The sequence below is a fragment of the Achroia grisella genome, unplaced genomic scaffold (assembly GCF_030625045.1).
Source record: "Achroia grisella isolate CSIRO2021 unplaced genomic scaffold, CSIRO_AGI_Agris_v1 utg402, whole genome shotgun sequence".
Taxonomy (NCBI): Eukaryota; Metazoa; Arthropoda; class Insecta; order Lepidoptera; family Pyralidae; genus Achroia; species Achroia grisella.
In genome coordinates this window covers 7,067,953-7,094,294 of record NW_026712841.1, presented here as the reverse complement: position 1 = coordinate 7,094,294, position 26,342 = coordinate 7,067,953, and the positions used below count along the sequence as shown (strand labels likewise).

General features: G+C 35.1%; 2 protein-coding genes across 2 annotated transcripts in view; one reads left to right on the top strand and one right to left on the bottom strand.

Annotated features, from left to right (window-relative positions):
• Positions 1 to 11,279, bottom strand: part of LOC131844274 (FERM, ARHGEF and pleckstrin domain-containing protein 1-like) — a 59,436-nt gene extending 48,157 nt beyond the window's left edge. Inside the window, exons 1-3 of the mRNA XM_059193111.1 lie at positions 11,042 to 11,279; positions 9,231 to 9,421; positions 8,430 to 8,581 (exon numbers count right to left, since the gene is read on the bottom strand). Coding sequence (XP_059049094.1) covers positions 8,430 to 8,581; positions 9,231 to 9,309 — 231 coding nt within the window. The 5' untranslated portion in view covers positions 9,310 to 9,421; positions 11,042 to 11,279. The remainder of the gene's footprint in view (positions 1 to 8,429; positions 8,582 to 9,230; positions 9,422 to 11,041) is intronic.
• Positions 11,280 to 11,544: 265 nt separating this feature from the next.
• LOC131844276 (probable phospholipid-transporting ATPase IIB) lies at positions 11,545 to 26,078 on the top strand. The gene is made up of 19 exons (XM_059193112.1): positions 11,545 to 11,731; positions 11,825 to 11,927; positions 12,897 to 13,099; positions 14,078 to 14,320; positions 15,448 to 15,668; positions 16,305 to 16,512; positions 17,009 to 17,231; positions 17,924 to 18,161; positions 18,734 to 18,849; positions 19,233 to 19,370; positions 20,111 to 20,290; positions 20,982 to 21,152; positions 21,608 to 21,802; positions 22,078 to 22,264; positions 23,057 to 23,232; positions 23,700 to 23,804; positions 24,081 to 24,207; positions 24,620 to 24,823; positions 25,334 to 26,078. Exons 1-19 carry the CDS (start codon positions 11,682 to 11,684, stop codon positions 25,468 to 25,470), a joined length of 3,225 nt encoding a protein of 1,074 aa, XP_059049095.1. The 5' UTR covers positions 11,545 to 11,681; the 3' UTR covers positions 25,471 to 26,078.
• Positions 26,079 to 26,342: the final 264 nt, after the last annotated feature.

Here is a 26,342-nt window from a genome sequence, read left to right as displayed (position 1 = left end):
TAATACCATAATCATAAATCTAAATAAAATATGCATAGTTAGAAACAAAGCAGTCATCAAACAGGTATTGTTACGAATCAGCCACCATCATAACCGCTAGACATTCAAGGTTATGCGTAAAGATACAAAGATAATACATAAAATAATAAGAGATGAGTAAATTTTTATCATCACAAGTTCGAATCTAGATAACACTGCTACACCTATATCCGCGGTAGCTGCGACACAGATATATAACTTCGAACAAGTGATCAAGTGATATTAATCGTTTCAGATTACAGTGGCATTACGTGGGTCGCCTTGTCTTACAATCTCTAAACTTGGTAATTTCTTTCAAAGTTCGAACCTTCTGTATAATATCATAGTCAGTTTACGCACTATTCTCAGGTAAATATTTGTGCAGGCTTTATCAATATGCCCTATATTGATAAAGCCTGTACAATACAGAAATATCATGAATTTCAAAAATTAAAAAAAAAATCATGATATTTCTGTTGACATATAGAGACAATTATGCATAGAAAATCGGATACAAATTTACACATATCATATACAAACAAGCGAATTAAAAAAATTCAAATAATTAAACTATTTTGAAATCTGTTTAAAATGCGTACCATGATTGTACATGTCATTCTTCATCAGACCCACATATTGTAAAATTGTAAATGTAACCTGATCATCCATGTTGGGTTTACAATAATATATGTAAAGTAGATAGTTTATATAAAGAAACAAATTCATCATTACATTACATCTGATGTACCATATATCAACGCATAAATCAACCCGTATAGACTAACATGATATGACGCCCAATTGGCCAGAAAAGAGGGACAGGAGAGAACAATAGGGTCATTGAGGCAATGAAAATTGCCTGGCTAAGGCCTTTGGGGGCTTACGAGCTTACTGGATAGCGGCCAAAGTCAGATGCGAGATAAGGCCTGTTGTAGACATGTTTATCTTATGAATTGGTGTATTTTGGGCAATAAAATATGAAGAACATATTATTCAACTCTAGCTATTACACTAGCTGACCCGCACATCTTCCTCTACGTCACATAAGAGCTGCTGCTTTAATTGCTGCGCCGCTCCTAATGGTAGTAGCGTGACGATATATATCCTTCCTGGATAAGCTAAGCTATGAGCTACGCAATACTAAAAGAATTGTTCAATTCGAAGCTGTAGTTGAAGATGAGATTAGGACGCGTAAATAAATACAACGTAATTCCGCATGTAGTTTTGTTATTTCTACGAACCATTAAGTAGTTGTAGAATAATAAATTGTATATAAAAAAGTAAGTAACTTCAGTATAAGAATAATGTAAGTAAGCAGCGTGCAACGCATGCTCAATTAGGAACAAATCGGAACATCAATTAGAAGTTACGACCGTACCTATATTTTATTACAAAGTAGACAATGACAATAACAATTCAAATCTTAACGAAATGGAAGTTTCTAGATGTTGCTGCCTCAGCCGGTGGAGTTAAAATTAAATTGAACGTGATTGCGCTTTGTTCAAGCGGATAAAGGAGTAAGACAGATGGCACTTACAAATGTTTTTTGCATTCTGTTCAAGCATTCAGATTATGACTAAAATATTATTTTGTAACTAAAATATCTATACTAATATTATACGTGAATACGAAAAAAATAAAAATGTTTGTTACATTTTCATGACTAATCAGCTAAATTGAAATACGTGAAAATAAATTGCATCATGAGTATGGGATTTTATCCCCAAAAAGAATCAGTAAATATTACGGAAAATTGTTTATTATCTTAATAAAATTATGGCACCATAACAGAATCCGTAAAGTTTGTAATCGCCCTTAGCCAAAGAGTTCAACTAAGATATTGACAATGCACGGGTCGGTGCACTATCGATTCTAGCTCCAAGTGCGGTCGTACGATAAAAAAAATCATCTCGAATGCTTACAAGTCACGAGATAACGAGCCAACGCGAACCAACGACTCTTTATTGGAAATCTATTATTATCAAATTTCGCTTTCACTTCCTTATCCTCCATTTAAGTATACGAAATGAAGATAATGTTGTGCCGGCCATACGATCCTAATAAGATAATGATGAAAGCCCGTACCTGAGAAAAAGTTTGAAATTCAATTAAACGACAAACGAGAGAAATTCAGTAAATTAGCATAGAATTAAGATACACGTAATAGTATAGATAAAGAGAGTAAAATAGTAAGTTTATAGTCCGACTGAAGGATAACAAACCGGAGGTTTTGATTTTATTAGATGATGCCGGCCTCGGCGATCTATCGGTTTAGCACCCCGCTTTTCTCCTAATGGCCGCGGGTTCGATTCCTCGCAGGTTACAAACATTTGTATTTATTAGTATTGGTCTGGTAAAAACATACAACGGTTTTCTAGTACCTATACGATACTATATTTTGGGACTGGATGGATATTTGTACATACAAAGTACGTAACATTTATACAACTAGATAGAGGTACACAGGGTTCATAAAATCCTCCTAAAGCGATGTTTTTACTCTATACGTTTACTGCGCCATAAATTCGCGATCACCTGAGACGATTCCCTTCAGATTAATCCCATACTTACATACTAACATTATAAAAAGCGCTGAACGCGTAAGAGGGTCCTTTATTATCATTATTACACAACTAGTGGTGCACGCAACTTCGGCCGTATATATATTTGTATCGTCATCTATTTTTTATACTACGATGATGGCAAAGAAGCATCTGTTGTTCGTGATTAAACGACAAAAAAAATTAAGCATCTACAGCATGTATTATTTGATTAATGAATTAACTAATAAAATTATAGGTTTGAAACTGACACAAAATTAATCTTTATCTCCTTTGAGGAGTATTTTACACAAATTACTGTAGCCTATTAGTTGGCCACATTATGAACATATTCTGTAAAAAATTCATCATAATACAAGACATTTTTACGTGAAATACACAAACAGACAGTTTTCATCGCGTCACGACACAATTTTGCTATATGTAAAAATAAAAATTAAATAAAGATAAAGAAGACGCATTATGACAGTGTAATGGATGGAACTTCGGAACCACGTAAACGGTGTTCCACATATTAAAAAATAAAAATTTACAGGCCAATTACAATATTATACCAAACAAAATTTCAATAAAAACCCTACCTGTTTAGAATTATCTAGAAACATCCTAAATATATAACTTGTTTGAATTCGGATACTCTTGCCCTGGCAACGGTCTCCCGAGGGATATCTCAAGCAAAATCCATAACGAAGTTTCGCCCAAAAGCTGAACAGGTAAAATCATTTCTGGGACCAAAATTAAATTCTATTACTAGCGCTTTGGCTTTGCAATTGTGTACAGTTAAGTGACGGAGCTATATTATGCATGTACATAGAAATCTTACGGAGTTTTTTGTAGAATAGGGGGCAAATAAGCTTACGGCACACCTAATAGTATGTGACTATCATCGACATTAGATAGGGAATTGGAGATGAAAAGAAGTAGAATAGCAAATGAAAATCCGATGCGTGGTTTAGAAAAAACAAGCGTATAACAATGGACTAACGGAGGCGGACGAAAACAACTACTATTTAGAGATAAATAGCGTCCGTATATAAATATTTGTATCCATCTGCGCACAAACTGCCTCTCGTGTAAAACTAACCGACGGAATCGAAGGGGAAAACGCTTGTATTCAATCATGAATAAGCACCGAGTACTGCATCAATCATAAAATGTCAATATGTTTCAATTCCGACAAGCAATAAGGCTCACATTTCAATAATCGTTCCCAAATCCTCCGAGGCGAAGATCCACCCCGCATCTATTGAACTGTTGAAATTGGCAAGTGTCTCCAACAAAAATTCTATATCTAAGTGCAATTCAGCGTGACCCCTTCACGTAAATAGTGCTCGTATGATGTTCTTTCCTGCATACAAATACTCTTTCAATATATTGACGGTAATGTACTATTGAAATTGCGAAGAAGACAAAATATTAACTTGAAATTTTCATTTTACGAATTGAACCATAATAATAGTGTTGTGTTCACTCTATTGCGATATTTAAAAGTTATGCGCGTTGCATTACATTCCGTGCCATACATAACAGTTTGGAACAGATATAAATAAATCAAAGACCTACAAATAAGTAGATTTTTTTTTTTGTTTTTGATCAGGCTAAAAATCTATTGAGATCAGTGAAGTTGCTCTACTTTTTGACGTATATTTCTGACAGCCCATCTGATGCTAAGTGGTAACCGTCGCCTATTTCGGAGGACTATGATGCCTCCGCGCCTAGTAATTTAGCTGCCTTATTTCACCCTTCAACCAAAACACATCTTACAAAGACACCTTCTTAGCACAAAAACAAGATCTTATCACGTTTTCTTATTATCTTTGTTTCCTTAATACTTCAGCATATGACGAATAAGTTAGTTACGGTAGTTTTATTATCCATCAATCATTTGGCACTTTCATCTTCGAAAAAATATAACAAACTATTTCCGTATTACATTCCCATTTGCACTAAACGTATAGTTACAAAATTATATTATACTTTTCCAACCTGATATTGTTGATATTATTCAGAATTTATGTGAAGCGGATAAAAAGATTTTCCCTTTTCCTCAATTACACGGTATGCTTAAAAAATAGTAAAAACAAAATTAATTGTGGGCTATAAATTGTAGTACATAAATGCTCTTGACGTTAACTTTGATGATCCAAGTCTTATGGTTAAGGAGACTCAAACAGGCAAAAATACATTCACAAAATCTTTATCGTGAAACATTATAAAATTAAAGATTTTGTTGACATAATTTAATTTACATAGATTTAAATTGGTAACCCCTCCTCATTCTACTAACTTCTTTTCCCAATCCTTCACTGTCCATATCAACTCCTTGCCACTTTCTATCAGATCTGCCCAATCCCAGTCCATTATTAAAAAAATAGTAAAATCTCCAATTAAAAATCTTTCTGTAATGTCCTGTTCTGTTAGACATGTAATTAATTATATATTCTATTTATGTATATGTATTCTATTTATGTATATGTATTCTATTTATATGTATATATATATGTATATTAATGGTATTTGTATGTATGTATATTTAGTATTCATATATTATCTAACTTTTTATAGTGCGCCACCTACCTTCCCCTTACTCAATGCTTCTATCTCCCAGGTTGTCTGTAAGAGATTGCTTTAAGCGATAAGGCCGCCTTTTGTTTGCATATCCTTCTTTTTTTTTTATTTCCTTTTTGTAATTATTTGTTTCTTTTATGCACAATAAAGAGTTTTATTATTATTATTATTATTATTACAAGGCTTTAAAAACCAGTATACAAAAAGAAAGACCAATGTCTCAAAAGAAAACTGAATAATTCATAATGAAAAAGAAAACATGTATCATATACGGTTACATACTGTCAAAGATATATGAACGAATGAAAAACAAATAGTCGAATTGAGGACCGCGTCGGTTAAAAATAAAGTGCCACGACCTTGCGAACCAAATAGGTCTTAATCGTTTCGTTGTGCCTAGAAACGTTAGCAGAACCCAATAGATGTCAACATGGGAACTAATGAAATGTAGGAGCGGCGCGAGGCGCAGTAGGGGATGTCGTTTCGCCCGACAAACTTGTAATTAGCGTTCAATGTGGCAATTAGTGACTGGCACGTTCGCGACACCTCGACCTCGAACTTGTAATGTGCTGCCAAGCTATTGTGAATGATGAATGAACCGAATAATAATAAAGAGAGAGCGAGGGTCGGTCAATATTTTATAATTAGTTTCTAACATGTTTATAACGAGGCCGACACTGTAGTTACTATTAACGTCCTTTCAAACCATACTGTCTAGCGTACTTCGTACAGACTTATAATAGCTTAGTCCTCTGTACTCAGGAATGGGAAATGCAGTAAAATTACAGGGTACGATGGCATTTTAGTCCTGAAAGGCAGGGTACTCACGAGGAGTACTCATGAGTATCGCGGGGTCATCACAAAAAACCATCGTTTTATATTCCCATTTGACAAGATGGGCTAACTTACTTCATGCACATAACAGCGCGGGATCCTATCCCGCAGCGTCAATCATTAGCGCAAGCGTGTGCTTCATTCCATTGTCATCCATAAAAAAAATTGTTATTCTTATTTGAGCCATCAGTTCATATGAAATTCAGTTATATAAAAATATCTATTTTGTTGTTAATATCCCATATACATGCAAAATATAAAAGTATATCTAGAGTATAAAATTATATGATAACTTTGTTTGGTCTGCATCCAACCTACTGCTATGTATTATTTAAAAACGTGAAATGGATAAAGTTTTTATTACTACAGGCTGCCAATAGTATAGCTACATTCCGTGTGGATTTTTCTAGAACAAAAGTTGTTTAATATAATATCGTATGTTCTTTACTTTCAAACTATTCTAATGCAACAACCGTATTTAAAAGGTAACAAACTTACGAACAATTTTACATTAATAATATTATATATCGAATGTGCTCATTATTTCATCATTTTATTTATCAATATGAAAGTAATTACATTGATTGACTAATTGTAGTTAGAAATTCCTTCTTATCTATTTATATATTCACGCCACATCCGATACGTCATTACTAGACAAAGTGAGCAGAGTGCAATAGTCTTATTATTATTACTTTTTATAGTTTTTTTCTGATTCTGATTAACATTTATTATGATTGGATATCTACTATGCAAATATTAATTACGTACAATTATTCATTTAGCAATAAATAAAATACGTGATAGCTTAACTTATTTTATAGCTATTTAATTATAATTAACATTAATAAATATTTATATAGACATTTGCTAATTACACGAGTAGGTACTTTAACCGGTACGAATGATCAAGAAACTTAGGGGGGAGAGAGAATTGTTATTAATAGGGACTGGTACCTACTATTGCTCGACCTCACGCGGTTCCCTCTGAAAACCATAGTAGTTAATACCTGGCGTATTCTCCACGATAAGCAAACTGACGTGACTTCATTCTCATCGTACCGACAGCGCAGGCGAGTGCACCATGCCATTATAATTCATTATAAAAAATATATAATTTTTTAAAATAGTCCAATGTTTCTAACATAGTTTATTAAAAATCAGGTATAATGACGTAACAAAAGAATTTCGCTTATAAGATAATATACCTGTCTATTATTATATATAATACATAAGAACACTACAGCGGAGTATAACAAGTGCACGTACGTTTGTACGTTACAAGTAACCGTATTATCCAAGTAAGTCGTAAATCGTTAGGTCAGCAACACCCGCATCCCTAGCAGTGAAATAGGTAGTAGTAGTAGAAATAAGCTTACATAATCACAGCAACATATTTATATTTATTTTTCTCGTGCACAGAAATGTAAATTGCGACACAGTATTTTCTGATTCGAAGTAAGAACCTTTGCGGTCTTTAAATCGGGGATCAAACCTTTAGACTTCCGTAATAACATGCGCCAAATCGGCGTTCTATATGCAAAACAGTTGCTCTAAAATCGAAATTAGCTCTCATCAGTAACACCTTAATTAAATCAACTGAAACTGAAAATATAAGACTTAATTTAAGACTGCAATAGTTTATATGTCGGTTGACAAAGCACATAACTGCTCAAATATATTCATTAAAATTTATTCTGCCAAGTAGTTAGAACTCCTCTGGTTCTATGTACTATAAGTACGTTTACATAAATAACAAACATAAAACGCACCGGTAATTAAAACACGGTTTACTCGTATACTTGGGGAGTTTAAGCCCTTTTACCACAACATGCTTATTATAAATAAGCACTGGCTGGGCAGGCTAAATTTATGTTCTTAGAAAGCCCGAGTGTAGCTTTAAGCTGACGACCGCCTGATGGAAAGGGGCAACCGTCGCTTATACATAATAGCATGCTTATTCATTAAAACGTCTTGTAATAAACCATTTTACTTACAATCGTGAGTAACTTTGTCTCACCTATTTCAGTCAGTTAAGTTTCAGGTTCACTAAGCAGTTTGCTTTTAGAAGAAGTGTTCCAATTGAGGACATATGACTGCGAAGCTATATGTATTAAGGTATGACACATTAGTAGGCATTGTCAGTGAAGTGGACTGTTGACCACATTGCTAGCAATGTACCATGTCAGGTTGACCTCCACGCGATTTCCCCTGGAAACCATCATGATAAATTCCTAGTAAATTTTTCACGATGAGGGTACCGTTCATCCTCATGTTAATCTTATCATCCTGATCACACTGATGCCCAGACAGCGTAAACATTTCAGCGTAGAAGTGTGCATCATTCCATTATCATCTATTAAAAAAAGAGAAGTCCGGAATGGCAACGCATGAGACTACTGTCACTTGATGAATATCCACGGGGATGAAATAATATACACCACGTACCTGTATTTGAAACATGGAGATACTGTCGTCTAACATCTGCACTCGGACGGCGAGCATCTTGCCGCCCTTCTTCGGTGTCGCGGGAGGTGTCCGCGAGCCCCCGCCCGCGCAGTCCACCCCCGCCGGAGTGCTTGCCGAGTGGTGCATACGGCCTATGTAAAATTAAACGTTATGAACATCTTAACTAAAGACATATGTATATGATAACGGGCGTCAGACGCTAATGTGATATACTTAGTTCTGTTCCTGTACAGACAATAGATACTTATTATCAGATGAGCAGTTAGCTTACTCTTTTTTATTTTTTTAAATGTGGGTGATAAGGGTGCTTAGGGATATTGTCAGGTGTTAAGGTACTAAGACCTATAGCACTCTGACTTGCATAGATTTATTGTACTCGCCCTTTTTCAAAGTTTGTTACCTAGATCCGTCAGGGACAAGAATTGAGGGATATTCTTAGGAGCGCTGGTTTTTATATCTCAGGATTCTTTGACATACTTTCCAAAGGAGATATTTCGTTTATGCATTTAAGACTATTAACCCCTTTCTGTCTAACATTACCATGTAGAATATACCACAATCACATTGGTATAATAATGTGATTAAAACAAATAATTGCATTCTGAAGTCATCAAACTTTCAGCCATTGCCAAAATAAGAATTATATTAAATAAAAAAATAAATAATAACAAATGTATTTGTGGGCATAAAACCCACTACCATGGCAAGAGACACTGCTAAACCAATCAGGTAATCAAATAATTTACATCAATACATTAGTAGTATGGATTTTTCACTCACCAGGCAGGGTGTGGTATCCGATTGTGGACAGGTGTCCGGTGGAATTACAGCTACCGGGTGGCAATTCTGAGTCCATCATACTGTGGTTTTATTGGCCGCTTTCAACATGGAACCCTCTGCCAATGGGCTCAACACCATTGTTCTATTTCTACTACACATTGATCAGTAACTCCTCTCCTATATCTCAGTACCTGAAAAAAATAACATTATTAATATGGAACACAGTTACCTAGCAAGGTAATATTTCAAATTCATTATCATCTGTAATCTACATCATCTCAGCTGACAATATCATATTATTATCCCACAACAATTAACAATAACATATACAACATTAAGATTATGTTTGTTTGTTCATAATTCAAACAGCATTAAAACTTATTATTTACATCTTCAAAGAGTAAAGGTAGTGTCAAATTTACTATTATCAGATTTTCCACATATTGAATATAATATGAAGTAATATGAAAGAAATGTACAGTGGAGTATTCTGTAATTTTTTCTTAATATAGTAGAACTAAATACTTAGTAATAAAAATATGTTTGCATGATTGAAAATGTTCTTACAAATTAAAAAAACTAATTTGACTTTGACTTCTCACACTGAGTAACATAGTGGTTGAGGGAGGTTATCATAAATACTAGGAGCTATTTTTCCCATTGCTAGCAATTGGTCAGATTACCCTCCACCTGGAAACCGTTGTTGTCAAATCCTGTTGAATTTCACAATGGGCTAGCTGACCTCAACTCATCATCATTCACTGATATGCTGTTAGCACAGTTCAATTATTCTCTAATTCTAGAATATTCTACAGTATTCTGATTTCAAAATTTATAATTGATACTTTTTTATGGACTTAAAACTCAAAAAAATACTGTCTATCACCTAAATACTAATACATTACTGTGTATTTGTTTCACACAGATAAAAAATTTATACACTGTATAAGCATTATGTTATATCACACAAATAGTCAAATTATTCAATCAAATGTGATATATTATATATATTCTAACTACCTGGGAAGTAAAATAGTTACTCCACATGAATCATCCAACATGATTCATTTCATCATGTGAAACTCACAACAGTTAATTTTCCATGTAAAGAATACAATTTTTTTTTATATTAGCATGTAAAAATATTTATGCATATAATTATCCAGTAGAATTATACACATATACCAATTATACTAGCCCTATAATTGTTAGGATGAACCATTATAATTATGTCTATTAATAAAGTATTTTCTTTATGTACTAAAATGCTCAATAAACATTTTTCATCTATTATTGGCTTTAGAAACAATTTAGTTGCTGTTTATATATGTTTTAATTAATTATACATTAATAAGTAATTATAATTATTTCTCTCTAATCACCCATATATCAGACATATTTGACTTTAAAAACTACCTGAGTGTAACATTCTTGTATCAATAGGGCAATCACCCTTGAACCATAACAAGATAAACAAGCACAGAACACATTTTCACTGAAAATTCACGAATAATTGCCGCCGAATTAACTGATAGTATGCAGGCTTCAAGACCGTCGGCGCCCCAGTTTACACCCCTAGACATAAATAGTTAGCTTCGATGCAATAACCAGAAAATAGGTCACCGTAGGTGTGCCCGGCCACCCCGAGAGAGACAACAGACGACGCACTGCCATCGCCGGCGCGCATCATGCAAACACCCTTGCAAATTTAATTATGACTACAACTTTACGCTTTGACAACCGCTTATTAATTTATGAAAACCATAATTTCGACTCACGTGCGAATAAACATAAGTTTCAATTGATCTTACTTTTTAAGAAGCACTGAAGAGAAAACCAACGACGCATCAGAGTCCCGACTCCAGTCTTGTCAATAGGGGTAGTCATTGATCTAATTGGTCATATAATTTATTACCAGTTTGAACAATGACCAGCACTTAATTATCACTACCACAATATTACAATTATATAATCACCTCAGTTCAATAGTTTTTTCGGGTAAAATAAATAGTAAATTGAATTTCACACACCCAGCAACATATGAACGCCATATTTATTTACCTAAACTATGTTGCTAGGAAATATAAAACATTTTCTACTACTACTAAAATACTTGCCATTACAAAATAAACATTTTTTTTTAATAAGTGTACACATAGTCAATAAAGTTATTTAAAACAAGTTTACCTTCCAGTTACACATTAAAATATATTTTCTGTGGAGGCAGTCAACAAATAAACGTCAACTCTCGCAATCAGTCCTGTCAGTCAGGCAGTCATAAATGAACAACAGAACAGATAAAGCTCATTTTTTTTGGTTGGTTTGTTTATAAACTTTCGATTACCTACTTTAGTTGTTTTCATTAAGTGAATGTGAATAGAAAGCTTGTGATGCATTGATTATAAGTTATTCCAAATGCAGCATCTGTATTAGATTTTATATTGCACCAAAATGGAAACGACACCATTGTTAACAAGACATAAAAAATCATTATGGTCAAGGTAACATACTTATTTTGTTGATGTACAATACAGTCTTTGTTCTGTCAATATTGATGTATGTATGAATATGTTACTGTAAATATTATTTTTCAGATTGAAATTTTCAAAATTTCGCAAGAAGGAATTAAGTTCCAGAGTTATTTATGTAGGACAATTGCCTGATGAGCAATTTCCGCCCAATTACGTTTGCAATCAAGTGAGTATTGACCTATTTTGATAACTGATAATGTTTATTTCCATAAAACTATTCATATGATATCGTATCTTATCTTAATTATTGCACTTAGGTTATGTTTATCCTGTTGCACTTGGATCCGTCAGGGACTTTTCCCCCTGCTATATTCTTGCATGTTGGAGAAGGGCTCTTATATTAAAATACCTGCTTAATACATAAAAATAAATATAATTAAAACATTATATTATAACACAACATAAGGCATGCTGATTTATTTTTTTATTCCATATAAAAGCAGCTGACAAAGTTGTTAATATTAATACTGATAATTGTAAAATTTTATTGCTTTAAATTATCTATACAAATAAATGTAACAGTGGTGTCTGCTTATAATCTTGTGACTAAATGTATGCCAAAATATATACCATAATTACAAGAAATAATATATTTTTAAAGTTTTTGCTTATGTCTGTTTCTTCTCTAAAATCTCTGAAATGGGTGGTACAATTTTGATAGGAGTTTCACTTTCATACAGCTAATGTTATAAGGAGTATAGCCTAAAAAAGTCATATAAGAATGAATATAATACTATTAAAGATAAATATAAATAACATAATATGTTCACTTTTAATCAATATACATAACAGATAAAAAATCTAATTTAATTAGGCTCCTCTTTTTATAAAGTAAAAAAAATTGTAGCTTAAATGTAAATGCTTTTTTTTTATTACGAAGCAACATAACAAATGTATTAATAGATATTGAATTAATATAAATATGAATCATGAAGAATGCTATTTCATGATAAGACTACCCATTATTACATATATCCTACATATATATCCTACATATATATCCTACATAGCATTAACAATGTATCTCTTTGTATTGTAATGACATGTTTTATCTTTTTCATACATATAAGGAACATGTTTTCATTTCAATAACTATAAACTATTCAGACATTTTACATCAAACATTTAATTCCAGAAATACAACATCATCACATTCCTCCCGCTGGTTCTATTTGAACAGTTCAGATTCTTCTTGAACATGTACTTTCTAGTGATGGCATGTAGCCAGTTCATACCCAGCATCCGTATTGGCTATTTATACACATACTGGGGACCATTAAGTTTTGTACTTGCGGTCACACTGTTCAGAGAGGCGGTAGATGATTTTAGAAGATATAGGTGAGCATAATATTCTGTATCATGTAGTGTAATCATGTTTTATGTCCTAAAATATTTATGTTTCTATTTAAAAAGATTGCATTTCTATTTCATTGAAATGCACATAAATATGCACAGTGGTACATAATAAGCAGAGTAATTAAGTTAAGCAGTTAAGTTAAGATTTTTCTGTACAACTGTTAAATGTTACTTTGCATACTTTGTTCACCTATAAGTAATAAAGCAGAAACCTTTACATGTAAATAAATAAATTTGTATGAATATAACAATTGTCCATGATCCTAAGTAAATAATAACACTGTTATTGAGAAATTGCTTTAATTAGACCTAAATAATATGAAATCACAAGGGGAAATATCAATTCATTATGTGTATATAAAGAAATAGGTATATATATGTTTATAATTGAATACACTCTTGTAGGGATATGCAATATATTTAGTTATCACTCAGTATAAAACAATCTACATAATATGTTTTATAATACCATAAAGTATACTAGCTTGCAAAATGTATAACCATACACAAATAATATATGTAGGGTAATGCAGACTTTGATATTGTTTGGAATTGAATTCATAAATCATTAAAACAGTTAGAAAAAATCATGTCGTCAGTTGTCTAGAATGTTATTAAAACCATTATTGTTTGACTGCCTCAGTAGTCATGCAGTTTAATACACCACTTTAATTCCGACGGTCGCAGGTTCAATTGCATGGTGCAAACAATTGTATTCATGAGTATGATAAATATATATTGACATACATAATTGCATGTATTTATAAACATAATCTAAGCATTTATATCAGTTCTCTAGTACCCATAACACAAGCTCTGCTTGCCGTTGGACTAGATGTCGCTATGTTAATTGTCCAGGGTTATTTATTTATTATAATAATTATCAATGTTGTTATCATTTATTGTTGGTCAATATATTATTGATCAGTTTCACCTGTTCTCATAATATAATGATTTCAGACGTGACAGAGAAGTGAATCGGCAACGTTACGACCGCATTGTTCTAGATTCCTCCATTGATGGGTACCGTCCGTTTGCTATGGAGCATGTACCAGCTTCGGCCCTCAGGGTTGGTGATATAGTAATGCTGCATAAAGGTCAAAGGGTGCCAGCAGACATGATACTGTTGAGGACGAATGAGACTATGGGGACTGTGTTCATTAGAACAGATCAATTAGATGGTGAAATTGATTGGAAATTAAGGTAAATAGTATCAATAATATTCTCTTCTTGCTTGATTGTTTATGTCCATGGCTCAAGACGATAAACAAATTGCTTTTGTTTTAAAAGATGCAGTTTCATAAGCCACATATACAATTTTTTAAACCCCCCTTTTTCGATTGTAGCTTTCATCAGGTTCCCCTCTCGACAGAACCACAAACAAATAAGTATTTTTTTACTCAATAAAAACTTATTTAACTGGAAACTAAAGGAGAAAACTAAACTTATTTGTGATACATAGTGAATTAATTACAATAATTCATTTCCAGTAAATAAAACAATATCAAATAAAATCAATAAGTAATAAATCTAAAGTCTCTTATCTTCCTCTCTACTTGAAGAGAAGGGGATGGATTGAGAGCAAAACGTAAGAACCGAGATGTTTATATACTTTTAAAAGTGTTATAATCCACTTTCACAATATATCTCATACAACTATGCCATTTAAGTAGGCTTGACTCCTCCATTGGATAATACTTGATCAATCGATTATAACAGATCTGTTGACCCCTGGTTCCTACATACTTCCACAGTCGCATTGTTTCCCCATCCTTTCGCAAACAAATATAAATTACATAATCAGTAATGAATAACAAACGTTTACTAATGACGTGATCCTTACTGTAAACGTTCATGCATTGATTTCTTGTTAATTAGTGCTATTTAGAAGGCTTTGTTTAATTATAGAGAGGTCTATTTATACTGGTACTTATCAAGGTTTACGATAACGCCCGCCTGTGGTAAATTTGATGGATTTCATGGCCACACAAAATTGGTTTAATAATCTCGGTAATGATATAAACAATACATACGATTTTATAAATTGGTCTTTTAAATCAAATGCGAAATATATCTAATAAAAATGCAATTACGGATAGTTGGTAGATATATGGGAAAAACTATATATTGATTATTCAACAACGTTGTAGAACCCATAACAATGAATATTAGAATGTTTGTCTGATTGTGCATGACGCACAAATACGTGTAATTTCAGAAACGTTCTTACCGATTTTGATACGGTTAATTACTGTATTGTTTTAAACCCAAGTTGGTTTCCAAAATCCGCTTAGCAAATTCTTAAATGTTTATATAATATTAATTTACAGAATACCACTGCCTTCGACGCAAAAACTTCCCACCGACGCGCATTTACTTGATATAAACGCCCAGATCTTCATTGAAAAGCCTGAGAAAGACATACACTCATTTATAGGGACGTGTACACGTCTTGACGAAGAGGAGAGTGACTCGCTTGATATAGAAAATACTCTATGGAGCGGGTGCGTGGTTGCATCGGGGCAGGCAACAGGATTAGTTATATATACAGGTCAGTATTTTTTAAAGAATGATAATGAAATGTTGCCCTCGTCTGCGCTAATGGTTTTCCCTGGAGTATACCAGTAGAGGATGATAGTATGAGTATGAGGACAGGTGAGGTAATGTGGTTAAAAGTTCACATTACTGATAAACCTCTTTTCCCCAATATACAGTCAGAGTTGCCTTGTCTGTTCCAAATTAACATAGTCCAAGGTTGTATACAAATATGGATCCCTATTAGAATATTTTTACTTGTCCTAAGGGTATAGGTCCCCATTTTTCTTATAGTAATTATTATACCTAGCTTACGTTGATAATAATTTCGCTTGGAAAAATTACGAAATGCTGCTGCGTGCAGCGCTATCTTCTCCTGAACTAAGTGGAACTTGTACTAATGGATACTAAACGCCTAATAGAAATACTTGAATGCTTTGTAAATACATTTATAATTTGCATAGAAAACATCCAGATTATGTACCTTAATACAAATGTTTATATTGGAGTATGATGGTTGAGGAGTATTGTGTATATTATAGTAAGAAACTCGTACCCGCTCATCTGAATGCATGGCGGTCTACTAAGTCATTAGACCAAACAAAACGACTTTGTACAAAGTGTGTTTAAGTTAATAAATACTTGATTTCAGGTAGCGAAACACGTAGTGTAATGAACAATGCAACACCTCGCTCAAAAGTCGGTCGACTAGACCTACAGGTCAACAACCTGACGAAGGTTCTATTTGTAGCTACTATATTCACGTCCTTCCTGCTGATTGTGCTGAAAGGCTTTAATGGACCCTGGTATGGGTTCCTCTTCAGATTTGTACTACTCTTCTCATACATTATACCGATTAGGTGGGTATTTTTTATGTTTTTTTATTAACTTTCACATAATTCTTAATGAACTTTATAACAGAGTAAATTCTTAATTCTGCATGTTATTTTGTTTATTAATTTTGGCTAAAACTAAATGGATTTCGATGATTCTTTTTATACGTATAATAGTATCATATTTCCCATTTTAATCTTCATTTAATGACTCTGTATGAGTTGATATACTAAGAAAATCTCTTTTCTATAAGTTTTTTTTATTTTTACAATATATTTAAGTGAGTAATATTTTTGGAAGGATATCGTATCTTCTCCGTTTATGAACTAGAAATAGTAGATAGTTTGGCAGTTTGATAGAGTTCAAATTTTAATTTTCTTATATTCTTTATTGCACCGATAATACATTGATATTATAATTTAGAAACAATGTGAGAATAGGTGAAAATTTTTTTTAAATACTAGATATTTTTATGACTTCAATTTAATTATTTTAGTTTTAATAAACAATATTTTTGGACAGTTTAAGAGTGAATCTAGAAGTAGGCAAAGCATTTTACTCATGGACAATACAAAGGGATAAGAAAATCGAGGGCACTGTAATGAGATCGACCACTATCCCGGAGGAACTCGGGCGGATACAATACTTACTGGCCGACAAAACAGGCACACTGACAAAGAATGAAATGGTTTTCCAGAAATTACATTTGGGAAATGCACTGTTCGATAGTAATAATTTTCATGAGGTATGTAATCAGTTTATAAGTAGTTTTCATTCGCGTAACAGAAATTACTTGTTTGAAGAGGTTCCAAATTATCTTTTTTTTTTCGGACTACTCTAATAATTTTTGGGGCGATAGTGGACTAGTGCAGATGGCACTCCAAACTCGCGGAAGGGCTTATGAAGCGAGTCAAGGCCAACTCCCGCCTGTCGAATACGACTTTAGTCTGAGGGCACCGCTAGCGATTCGAACCTCGGGCCAGCGGGCGTATTATGAACTCTTATTCCCAGGCAGTTTACGGCTTAAACTGAACTGACTGGATTTTAAAGAGTTACATACATATACATAATACGCTCCCAGGCCGTCGTAATTTCGATGCCTGTTTGAATTGGCGGGGAATCGATCGGAGGGGTACAATATAGTCTATGCGAACTGGATCTAATAATAGCAATAACCCAGGACAACTTACACAGATCATATATTACGATCATTTCAATCATGTACTTGTGAAAAGATAGCAAACAGACTTACACGTTCAAATTTAAACAACGTTTTCTTATCACTACCCTGGACATGTAGTCCCAATCTAAGCAAACTTTTATTATGGATACTAGGTAGGCGCTGTGTGAATCGTCCTAGGGTTAATATTACATGATTGAAGTCGAATTTTATCGTGGCATAATCATGTATAATTTTTTCTACTTCACATCACACAGGTGGAATCGCTACTAACTCAATACGTGACCAAAGATTCGTCATCCCTGCCGATGTCCCCGTCGACCCCGGGATGGCCCGGAGTGGTGACCGGGCCCGGCCCCTCCGGCGGGGGCGAGTCCCCGCGGGGGCCGCCGTCTCCGCGGCAGGTGTGGCAGGCCGTGCTCGCTATAGCACTCTGTCACAACGTCACGCCTGTCTACGATATAGGGGATCAGCAGGCCGATGAAGCATCATCCGGTATGTTTGTTACACTTAAATGATAATATAAAATAATTGACGTTCAGTGTCTACTATCCATAATACGAGTTCTGCTTAGCTTGGGACTAAATGGCTTTATGTGAATTGTCCTAGGTTATTATTATTATTTCTTTGTTCTCGATATTATTTTGTATCCTAATTTACAGTTATGGGTCACGCTGACCAAGTAATATTAAATATCTTGAGTTACTGTAAAAACTTACGCATGATACAACAGGTATTTAATATTGCTGCTTTTTGCATTGTGATATGTATTCGGCGGCAGATTTAAGACACGCAGGCTGTATTGTAGGTTCGTTAGTATTACACCTATACGGGAAATTACTAGAGGGACTATGCACACACTGCAGAAAAAAGCCAAATTTTGACACTTCTTCCTTTAGTTTTATGTAAGTTTAACAATTGGGTACAGCGATATTTATTAAATATAACATTTTATATACTTTATCTATTAGAGGTTTGTCAATATCGCTCTATCGAAATAAATTTTGTAATAATTATTCTCAAATACGAGTGATTTTTATTCTCATTATAATTATTTTGTCGTGCAGACATGGGCAGCTCCGTGATGTCTGAGAGCTGCGGGGGCGCTGTGCCGCAGCAGCAGCTGTGTGACTACCAGGCCGCCAGCCCCGACGAGGTGGCGCTCGTCAAGTGGACCGACATGGTACGTTTGTAGCATAGGGCTCTTGAATCACTTGCTACGTCTATTATTTTGTACGTGAACCGATTTTAATAATTATTAATGTAGTTAAGGTCCGGCCGCTCAGAGTTTTCGTTTCTGACAGGTCGGGATCGAATAGGCGATGTAACTTTGAACTGACGTACATGCATAGTTTTTTAAAGTCAAACCACATCGAACTGCGCTGTTTCAAAGTTATTTGGTCACATCACTACAAAAACAATCATCTGATCGGCCGGACCGGAGTTGACACGTCGAGTCATAAATTCTATATTAATTATGTGTACTAAACTGAGGCCGTAAATTTTGTATATATTGATTGTCCGACCATATAGTCCATAGAAGTAACTTATTTATGTTTATCACAGATGGGCGTCTCACTGTACAGAAGGGATCTACACAACATATCGTTGAAACTGAGAGCAGCAAACGAAATAATGCAGTTCAGTATTCTACAGATATTTCCATTCACTAGTGAGAGCAAGATGATGGGTATCATTGTACAGGTATGTTCAAAGTTATTTGAACTTAGAATTATGAAATTTATTTTTCTGCTTACTATAATTTTTTCCAAAATCGAAGGTTTCTTGTTATATCTGTAGCCAGGATTTTAGATAAGTATGAACTGTGAACAGAGGAGTTTGTGCAATATTCGGAGATAATAAACTGTCTATTGATTGATATTAATTTAACCATTTGAGCTTTTATTCCTTTCATATTATTTTATTTGTTTTATATTACACTTAATATGTAAGTTTTAATCATAATATTTCTTTATTTTTATTGGATACAATGTAAGTAAAGAAATATCATTTTTAGGGGCATGACGATTACCGACATAAAAAAAGTCGATGGTGTCGACGATCATTAACATAAATATATATAGAACCGGAATTGAATAATAAATTATTATCCCTCAAGACTAAGGTCGTATCCGTCAGGCAGGAGTTGGTCTTCAGCCGCTCCACAGCTCCACAAGTCCTTCTGCGGGTTTGGAGTGCCATCTGCACTCGCCCCCTATCGTCCTGTGAAACTGTAAAGACCTGCTGCGGCGAACAGATTAAAGTAGTACAACATGATACGTTTGTAGCATAGGGCTCTTGCATCACTTCTGCGTCCTCACCAACACTAGATTACTTAGCAACCAAAAGTTAGATTATGAAGTAGCCGTCGGAGCAACAGTCGTGCGACTACCAGGCCGCCAGCTCCGACGAGGTGGTTGTACAAAATAAAAATTGATTTTCAGGAGGAAAACACGGACCAGATAACGTACTACGTGAAGGGCGCGGACGTGGGGCTGGCGCCGCTGGTGCGGGGCGCGTGCGGGTGGCTGGCGCCCGAGTGCGGCCGCCTCGCCGCCGACGGCCTGCGGACCCTGGTCGTCGCCTACAAGACCCTCACCAACAACCAATATTTGGAGTTTGAGGTGGATAACTAGTAATCGATCCTGTACAACACACCTGTCGCAGGGAAGAGAAGATTGTTAGTGACTAGCGAACTCATTGCTAACGATATACCATGTTACATTTTTTTTGTGGATGACAATGGAATGGTGCACGCGCCTGCGCTAACGGTTTACGCTGGCGGGGCACCAGTGGAGGATAACAGGATGAACATGAGGTGAGGTCAGTTAGCCCGTCATAACAAATTCACCAGGAATTCATCACGATTTCCGGGGGGAAAAGCGTGGAGGTCAACCTGACATGGTACATTGCTAGCAATAAGATAATCAATCTACATTACTAACAATCCCCTTTCCGCCCACCATGTTAGATTGACCTCCAATGGAAAAGATTTGGACAAATTCCACGTGTGAATTTACCATTATGGGCTTACCGTCCTGATATGACGTAACTATGTTTTTTATCGGATTGTGTAAGATGTAGAAGGGTACGATGGCACCTTAGTCCTCCTGAAAGGAAACGCATGAGGAGTACGGGGGGGGTCACCCCTGGTACTCATCATTATAAATTCCCATTTGACAATAGGGTCTAATTGATTGAGTTCATGTTCATCTTATCATGGTCCGCAGGCAGGTGTAAAATTATCATCCTATAAAAAACCACACATCAACACGTACCTCAAACTATGTACAAGGTATACTGCGGTAATTTCAGAGCGAATATAAGGAGGCGCGACTGAGCGTGACAAATCGCAGCGAGCGTACGTCGGCGGCGGTGGCGCGGCTGCAGCGCGGCCTGTCGCTGCTGGCTCTCACGGGCGTCGAGGACCGGCTGGCGGACGAAGTACCGGCCACGCTCGGTATGCTGCGCAGAGCCGGCGTCAAGGTCTGTAGATCTATACCGACAAGGTACAGCGCCATCGTTTCAAAAGTGTACACACAAGCTAAAATAAGCAACATATAACTTTGTACGTTTACATAGTACATTCCTTTTGATTAAGAAATAGGATACTCAGTGCCTAATTCTAGTACGGCCTCACTCTATCAGTTTCCATACAGACTATCTTCCGATGGTCGCAGGTTCGATTCCTCGCACGGTATAAATATCTGTATTAATAAGTATGATTGTTTATATGTAAAATGAATAATCAAATAAATATCTGATTATTCATAGTACCCATAACGAGCTCGTGAGCTCCACCGACAAGAGCACAGCTCTTAAATTATGAATGAACAAGCTCTAGCTAGCTTAGCTTTGATTAGATAGCGCTGTGTGAATCGTCTTGAGAGAAGATTAACTGAAATAAGAAAGTGGTATATGTTACATATATGACCGGACAGGTCTGGATGCTGACGGGCGATAAACTGGAGACGGCGCAGTGTATCGCGTGCTCCCTGCAGCTGGGCGGCGGTGCAGGCGGCTGGGTGCCGGCAGCTCGCTGCTCCTCACGTCGCGATGTACTGCGGTTGCTACACATGCTGGAGGCGCGCGACCCTGACCAGACCAACCTCATCATTGAGGGCGAAACGCTCGAGGTTAGTGGTTCGTGGGAAGCGGCGTGCAAATCTTCTAAATATCTATACAGACTATAGGTTGTGCCATTAACTTAACTAGAATTAATGATTGATCAAGTGTTAGTCTCACATTTTAGTGTAGATTATTCCACGAAAAGTAAGCAATAATACCCTTACAAGCAGTCTTAAACTATCTGCTCACATTTTACTGATTATTTCACGTAATGTATGCAAATATTCCCTTGCTTTTAAGCAATCTACAAGAAATATTAAATATCATACTAAACTCTTGGCAGGTGTGTCTGCGCACGTACGAGAAGGAATTCGTGAAGGTGCTGGAGCAGTGTAGTGGCGTGGTAGTAGCGCGGTGCTCGCCCACGCAGAAGGCGGCAGTAGCGCGACTACTACGTGCGCGTGGGCACGTGGTTGCCGCCGTTGGCGACGGTGGAAACGACGTTGCCATGATTCAGGAGGCCGATATGGGTAAGTGAGGTTACCCACTCACATATCAACTGGTTATTCTTGAAGTAAAATCTTCTAGAAATTCATTAAACTTCATTAACTTCTTCATTAAATTACTTGAAAAATATACTTTCCATGGTTTAATCGTATACTTGCTGATTTGTTTGTAATTTATTATGTTTATTATATTTTTACTTTATTTATAGAAACATATGTATTCTAGTTAAAATTGTTCTAATAGTCGCTTATGACGTATTTATTTAGTTCAATTAAACATAACATGCTATCAGAATAAAGGAGGACATTTTCTAATTAACAAAAAGCAGAAAAAGGCTCCATAAAAAAATCATATGTAATATAAGAAGTTTATTATTTTTTACTTAAAACAGACTAAAAATATCTGTCGCATACAAGCTGCAACAAAACGCAACACGAAGGGAGCGTTCTGATTGGAGCGCACACCCATCCAATTTAAATACGCAACGTAACACAGACATAAAAAAACAACCAATCGATCTAACGTACTTTTGTTCACTCCACCAAAATTGTAATTTATCATCGTATTTACCCAATAAATTCAAGACTATAAGCAAAATCTATAATTTCAACAACCCTATAATCCGCTGAAGCCATCAACACGTACCATTTATTATTTTTAAATCAGTCAATTCATTGAACAGTAACGTGATCCGGCTCTAAGGACCATTAGGATTGAGCCTTAATGTGTCGGTGGTATATTGAATCTGCGGGTGGTCGGATTGAAGCGTGGCGAGTATAAAATTAGTGAAATGAGTGATATGATGTCGGTACCAGGCGTGGGGATAGAGGGCGCGGAGGGCCGGTCCGCGTCGCTGGCGGGGGACGTGAGCGTGCGTCAGTTCCAGTGGCTGGCGCGGCTGTTGCTGGTGCACGGCCGCCGCGCATTCACGCGCTCCGCAGCGCTGTGCCTGTTCATAGTGCACCGCGGCCTCATCGTCTCCACCATGCAGGTAAAAAATATCCCACCCTTATACTTTCCAGGTTCTCTCAGCTGAGATTCTGACCCGAGTAATAGGCTAATGTATGTCGGTCGCTATTTTCCGCATTTAACCTCTTATTTGGACCGTTGTGCGTTAAAAAACCCAATGCGAAACGAACTTCTTAGCGTTCCATCGTATCGCAGTGAGAGAAACTTCGAGTAGTTCTTGGGTCTTGTGAGACCCCTTGTGTTTAAGAGGCTCACCTTAACCGCTAGCTGTTCCCTCTCTGCCTATCAAGTTTCTAGTACAGTATCTACTGCAGTTCTAAACAGGCCAAAATATTTTAGAAGATTGTAGAGATTGTAGAGAGGGTGAACCTGTTGTTCTCATTTCGTCGGCATATAAATTAACCACGTAGCCATTTTATATTAATTAGTTCGTAATATTTATATTTTCATTACATATTTATAATAGATATATTAAATATTAATTGTTAGGCCGTGTTCTCTGTGGTGTTCTACTTCTCGTCAGTTTCGCTGTACCCCGGGTTCTTGATGGTGGGATACGGCACCGTCTACACTATGCTACCTGTTTTCTCTTTGGTAAGTCTAATGTTATGCGTGTATTATTGAATTATTTGTCACTAATTAGTCCAACGAACTTCGTGCTATCTAAGAATAAAAATATTTTAAATTTTCCCTCATAACTCTATTTCCATTATTTTAATAGACATTCTGCAATACGGCAATTTCAAACTTTATTTTACACCCTTGAAAAAATATATTTTAGTGAAATTATGTAAATAAAGTTTACTAACGTCAATTTGTATGACTTAACCACTATAAAGTAGTATTTTTTAAATATTATCTTCTGTATAGGTACTGGATAAAGATATATCAAGTTTAACGGCGCTCAGGTATCCGCAGCTATACAAACAACTCACAAAAGGAAGGCAGCTCTCATACAAGACGTTTTATATTTGGACTGGAATATCTATATATCAAGGTAAATTTAAAAACACAATTTCCTATTTAATTAATTTATTATTTCAGTAAATAATATTAATTCATTTGTCATGATAGAGTAAGTTTTTTTATGGGTAATAATGCAATGTTGATAAACAACGCACGTCCTCCACTGTGCGTTTTTCCAGAAACTTTTTACTACCCACAACCACATTATGGAATCAGAGCCGATAAGATATTGAAACTTTCAAGAAAAGAGCTTTTTCCTTCTTAAAAGGCTGGCAACGCACTTGCAATTCTCCTGGTGTTCATAGGCGCTCATAGGCGGCGGTAGTCACTTATCCTATAAAAAAAGTTCATTCCCTATATTATAAAAAAAGTATTTCACACGATGGACCCGGCATCCGGCACGGATAATCCGTTTAGTACTAAGAACATGATCTCTATTACAGGTGGTGTAATAATGTATGGTGCGTTAGTACTATTCGAGGATCAGCTTATTCACATAGTTGAAATAAGTTACACAGCGCTGATATTGACGGAGCTGATCATGGTAGCGCTAACGATAGTCACTTGGCACCGGCTGATGGCTGCCGCCGAGCTGGTCAGCCTACTCATGTACACTGCCACTCTGCTCATTTTCACTTCTTATTTCGGTAAGTATCCATTAATAATAATAAAAAACTAATATAACATCAGAAATGGATAAATAGATACTTTCATCTGCTGGTTATTAGAAAATAATGACAGTAGGTGGTGTAGAGATTGTGACCCTCTTATCAGTAAAATTAAAACATAACACTACACTGTACTGTTCTGATTGTTTAACTCATATACGTTATTTATTATATATTATATATATAGTCACGTTCAATTGTCAAAATTCAGTTAAAATCAAATACAGGTAATATAATTATGGGTGTTCTTCAAGGTTCAGTTTTGGGTCCCATTTTTAAATAAATGACGTAAATTTATATATTCCAATAACGACAACAGATATAGCGATAATTCAGTATTTGAATCCCTGATGTACCTAACATGAGTTAATGAAATTATTCATGTTTATATAATTGCTACTAATTATGCATATTTTACAAATGAAGATTTTCGAATCTTGAATCGTAATGATTATGTAAATACATCTATGTAATATTGTTCTACTACAGACGCTGACTTCATAAGACACTGGGACTTCTGGTGGAAGGTAACTGTCATCACATTGGTCTCGTGTTTACCACTGTATATAGTTAAGTACATGCACAGAAAATGGAGCGCTAGACAGTACAAAAATATAAAACCATGATGTGTAACATCAAACAATGTAGGTTAATATTCAAATGTGATTCAAATTTCGTGTCTCGAGATACATATGCCTTTATAGCACTATGTTGATATTATTATTGTCTGAGTATTGTTTTGTATAAGTTATTGTTATTATATATATTAACGTCCAGAGAATAAATATTATTTAGTATAATAAATAGATGGAGAATTGAAACTAATCAGACAGCGAAATGAAGTCATAGAACTATTATTAAATATATTACTCATTTTTATTGCGTTGGGCTAAGGAGTACTTTTCAACTGTGTATGATCACATAATATTTATTATTTTATATATTAAATAAGGCTACATGAATTTACACCTTATCACTAGTTTTAAAACGAATCGTCACAATATTTATTAATAATAAGCTTATTTTATTTGTATCTATCACAATTCTCCTTTTAATTACTTCTCGTTTTTGTGGTGAATAGGAAGATTCCGTGCAATCATTAGGGTACAAAGAAAGTAATAGCAACTTGCAGGAAGTTAATTGTTTAATAATATACGAGTATCATCGAAATTAGGGTTTACAGCTAAAACAATGCCGAATTGTAAACTTAAATTTTAGTTTTAAACTATACCGAACCTTTAGTAGCTAGCTCTCTTACACGATTTTTAACTTAAGTAAATTTTTTATTTATAAAGCAAAGTAATTTGAAATTCGGACGGATATGAAAAATAAAACTCAAGTTTCGTATTCAAGACGTAGCTATAGACAATTAACTACTGCAACCGAAACTAAACTGATGCTCCGTAATTGAATATGTATATCATAGACTAACTTTTACGTAATAATTTATTTATTCCGTATTTTATTAAAGGCGGTTAATTTACTAAAAAATATTGTA

Bases quoted from the DNA above. Each gene is read 5' to 3' on its own strand.
- LOC131844276 (XM_059193112.1), top strand. From the start codon at position 11,682: ATGGAAACGACACCATTGTTAACAAGACATAAAAAATCATTATGGTCA. The intron at 15,669-16,304 runs GTCAGTATTTTT...ACTTGATTTCAG, and splicing joins AGGATTAGTTATATATACAG to GTAGCGAAACACGTAGTGTA. The intron at 16,513-17,008 runs GTGGGTATTTTT...ATTTTTGGACAG, and splicing joins TCATACATTATACCGATTAG to TTTAAGAGTGAATCTAGAAG.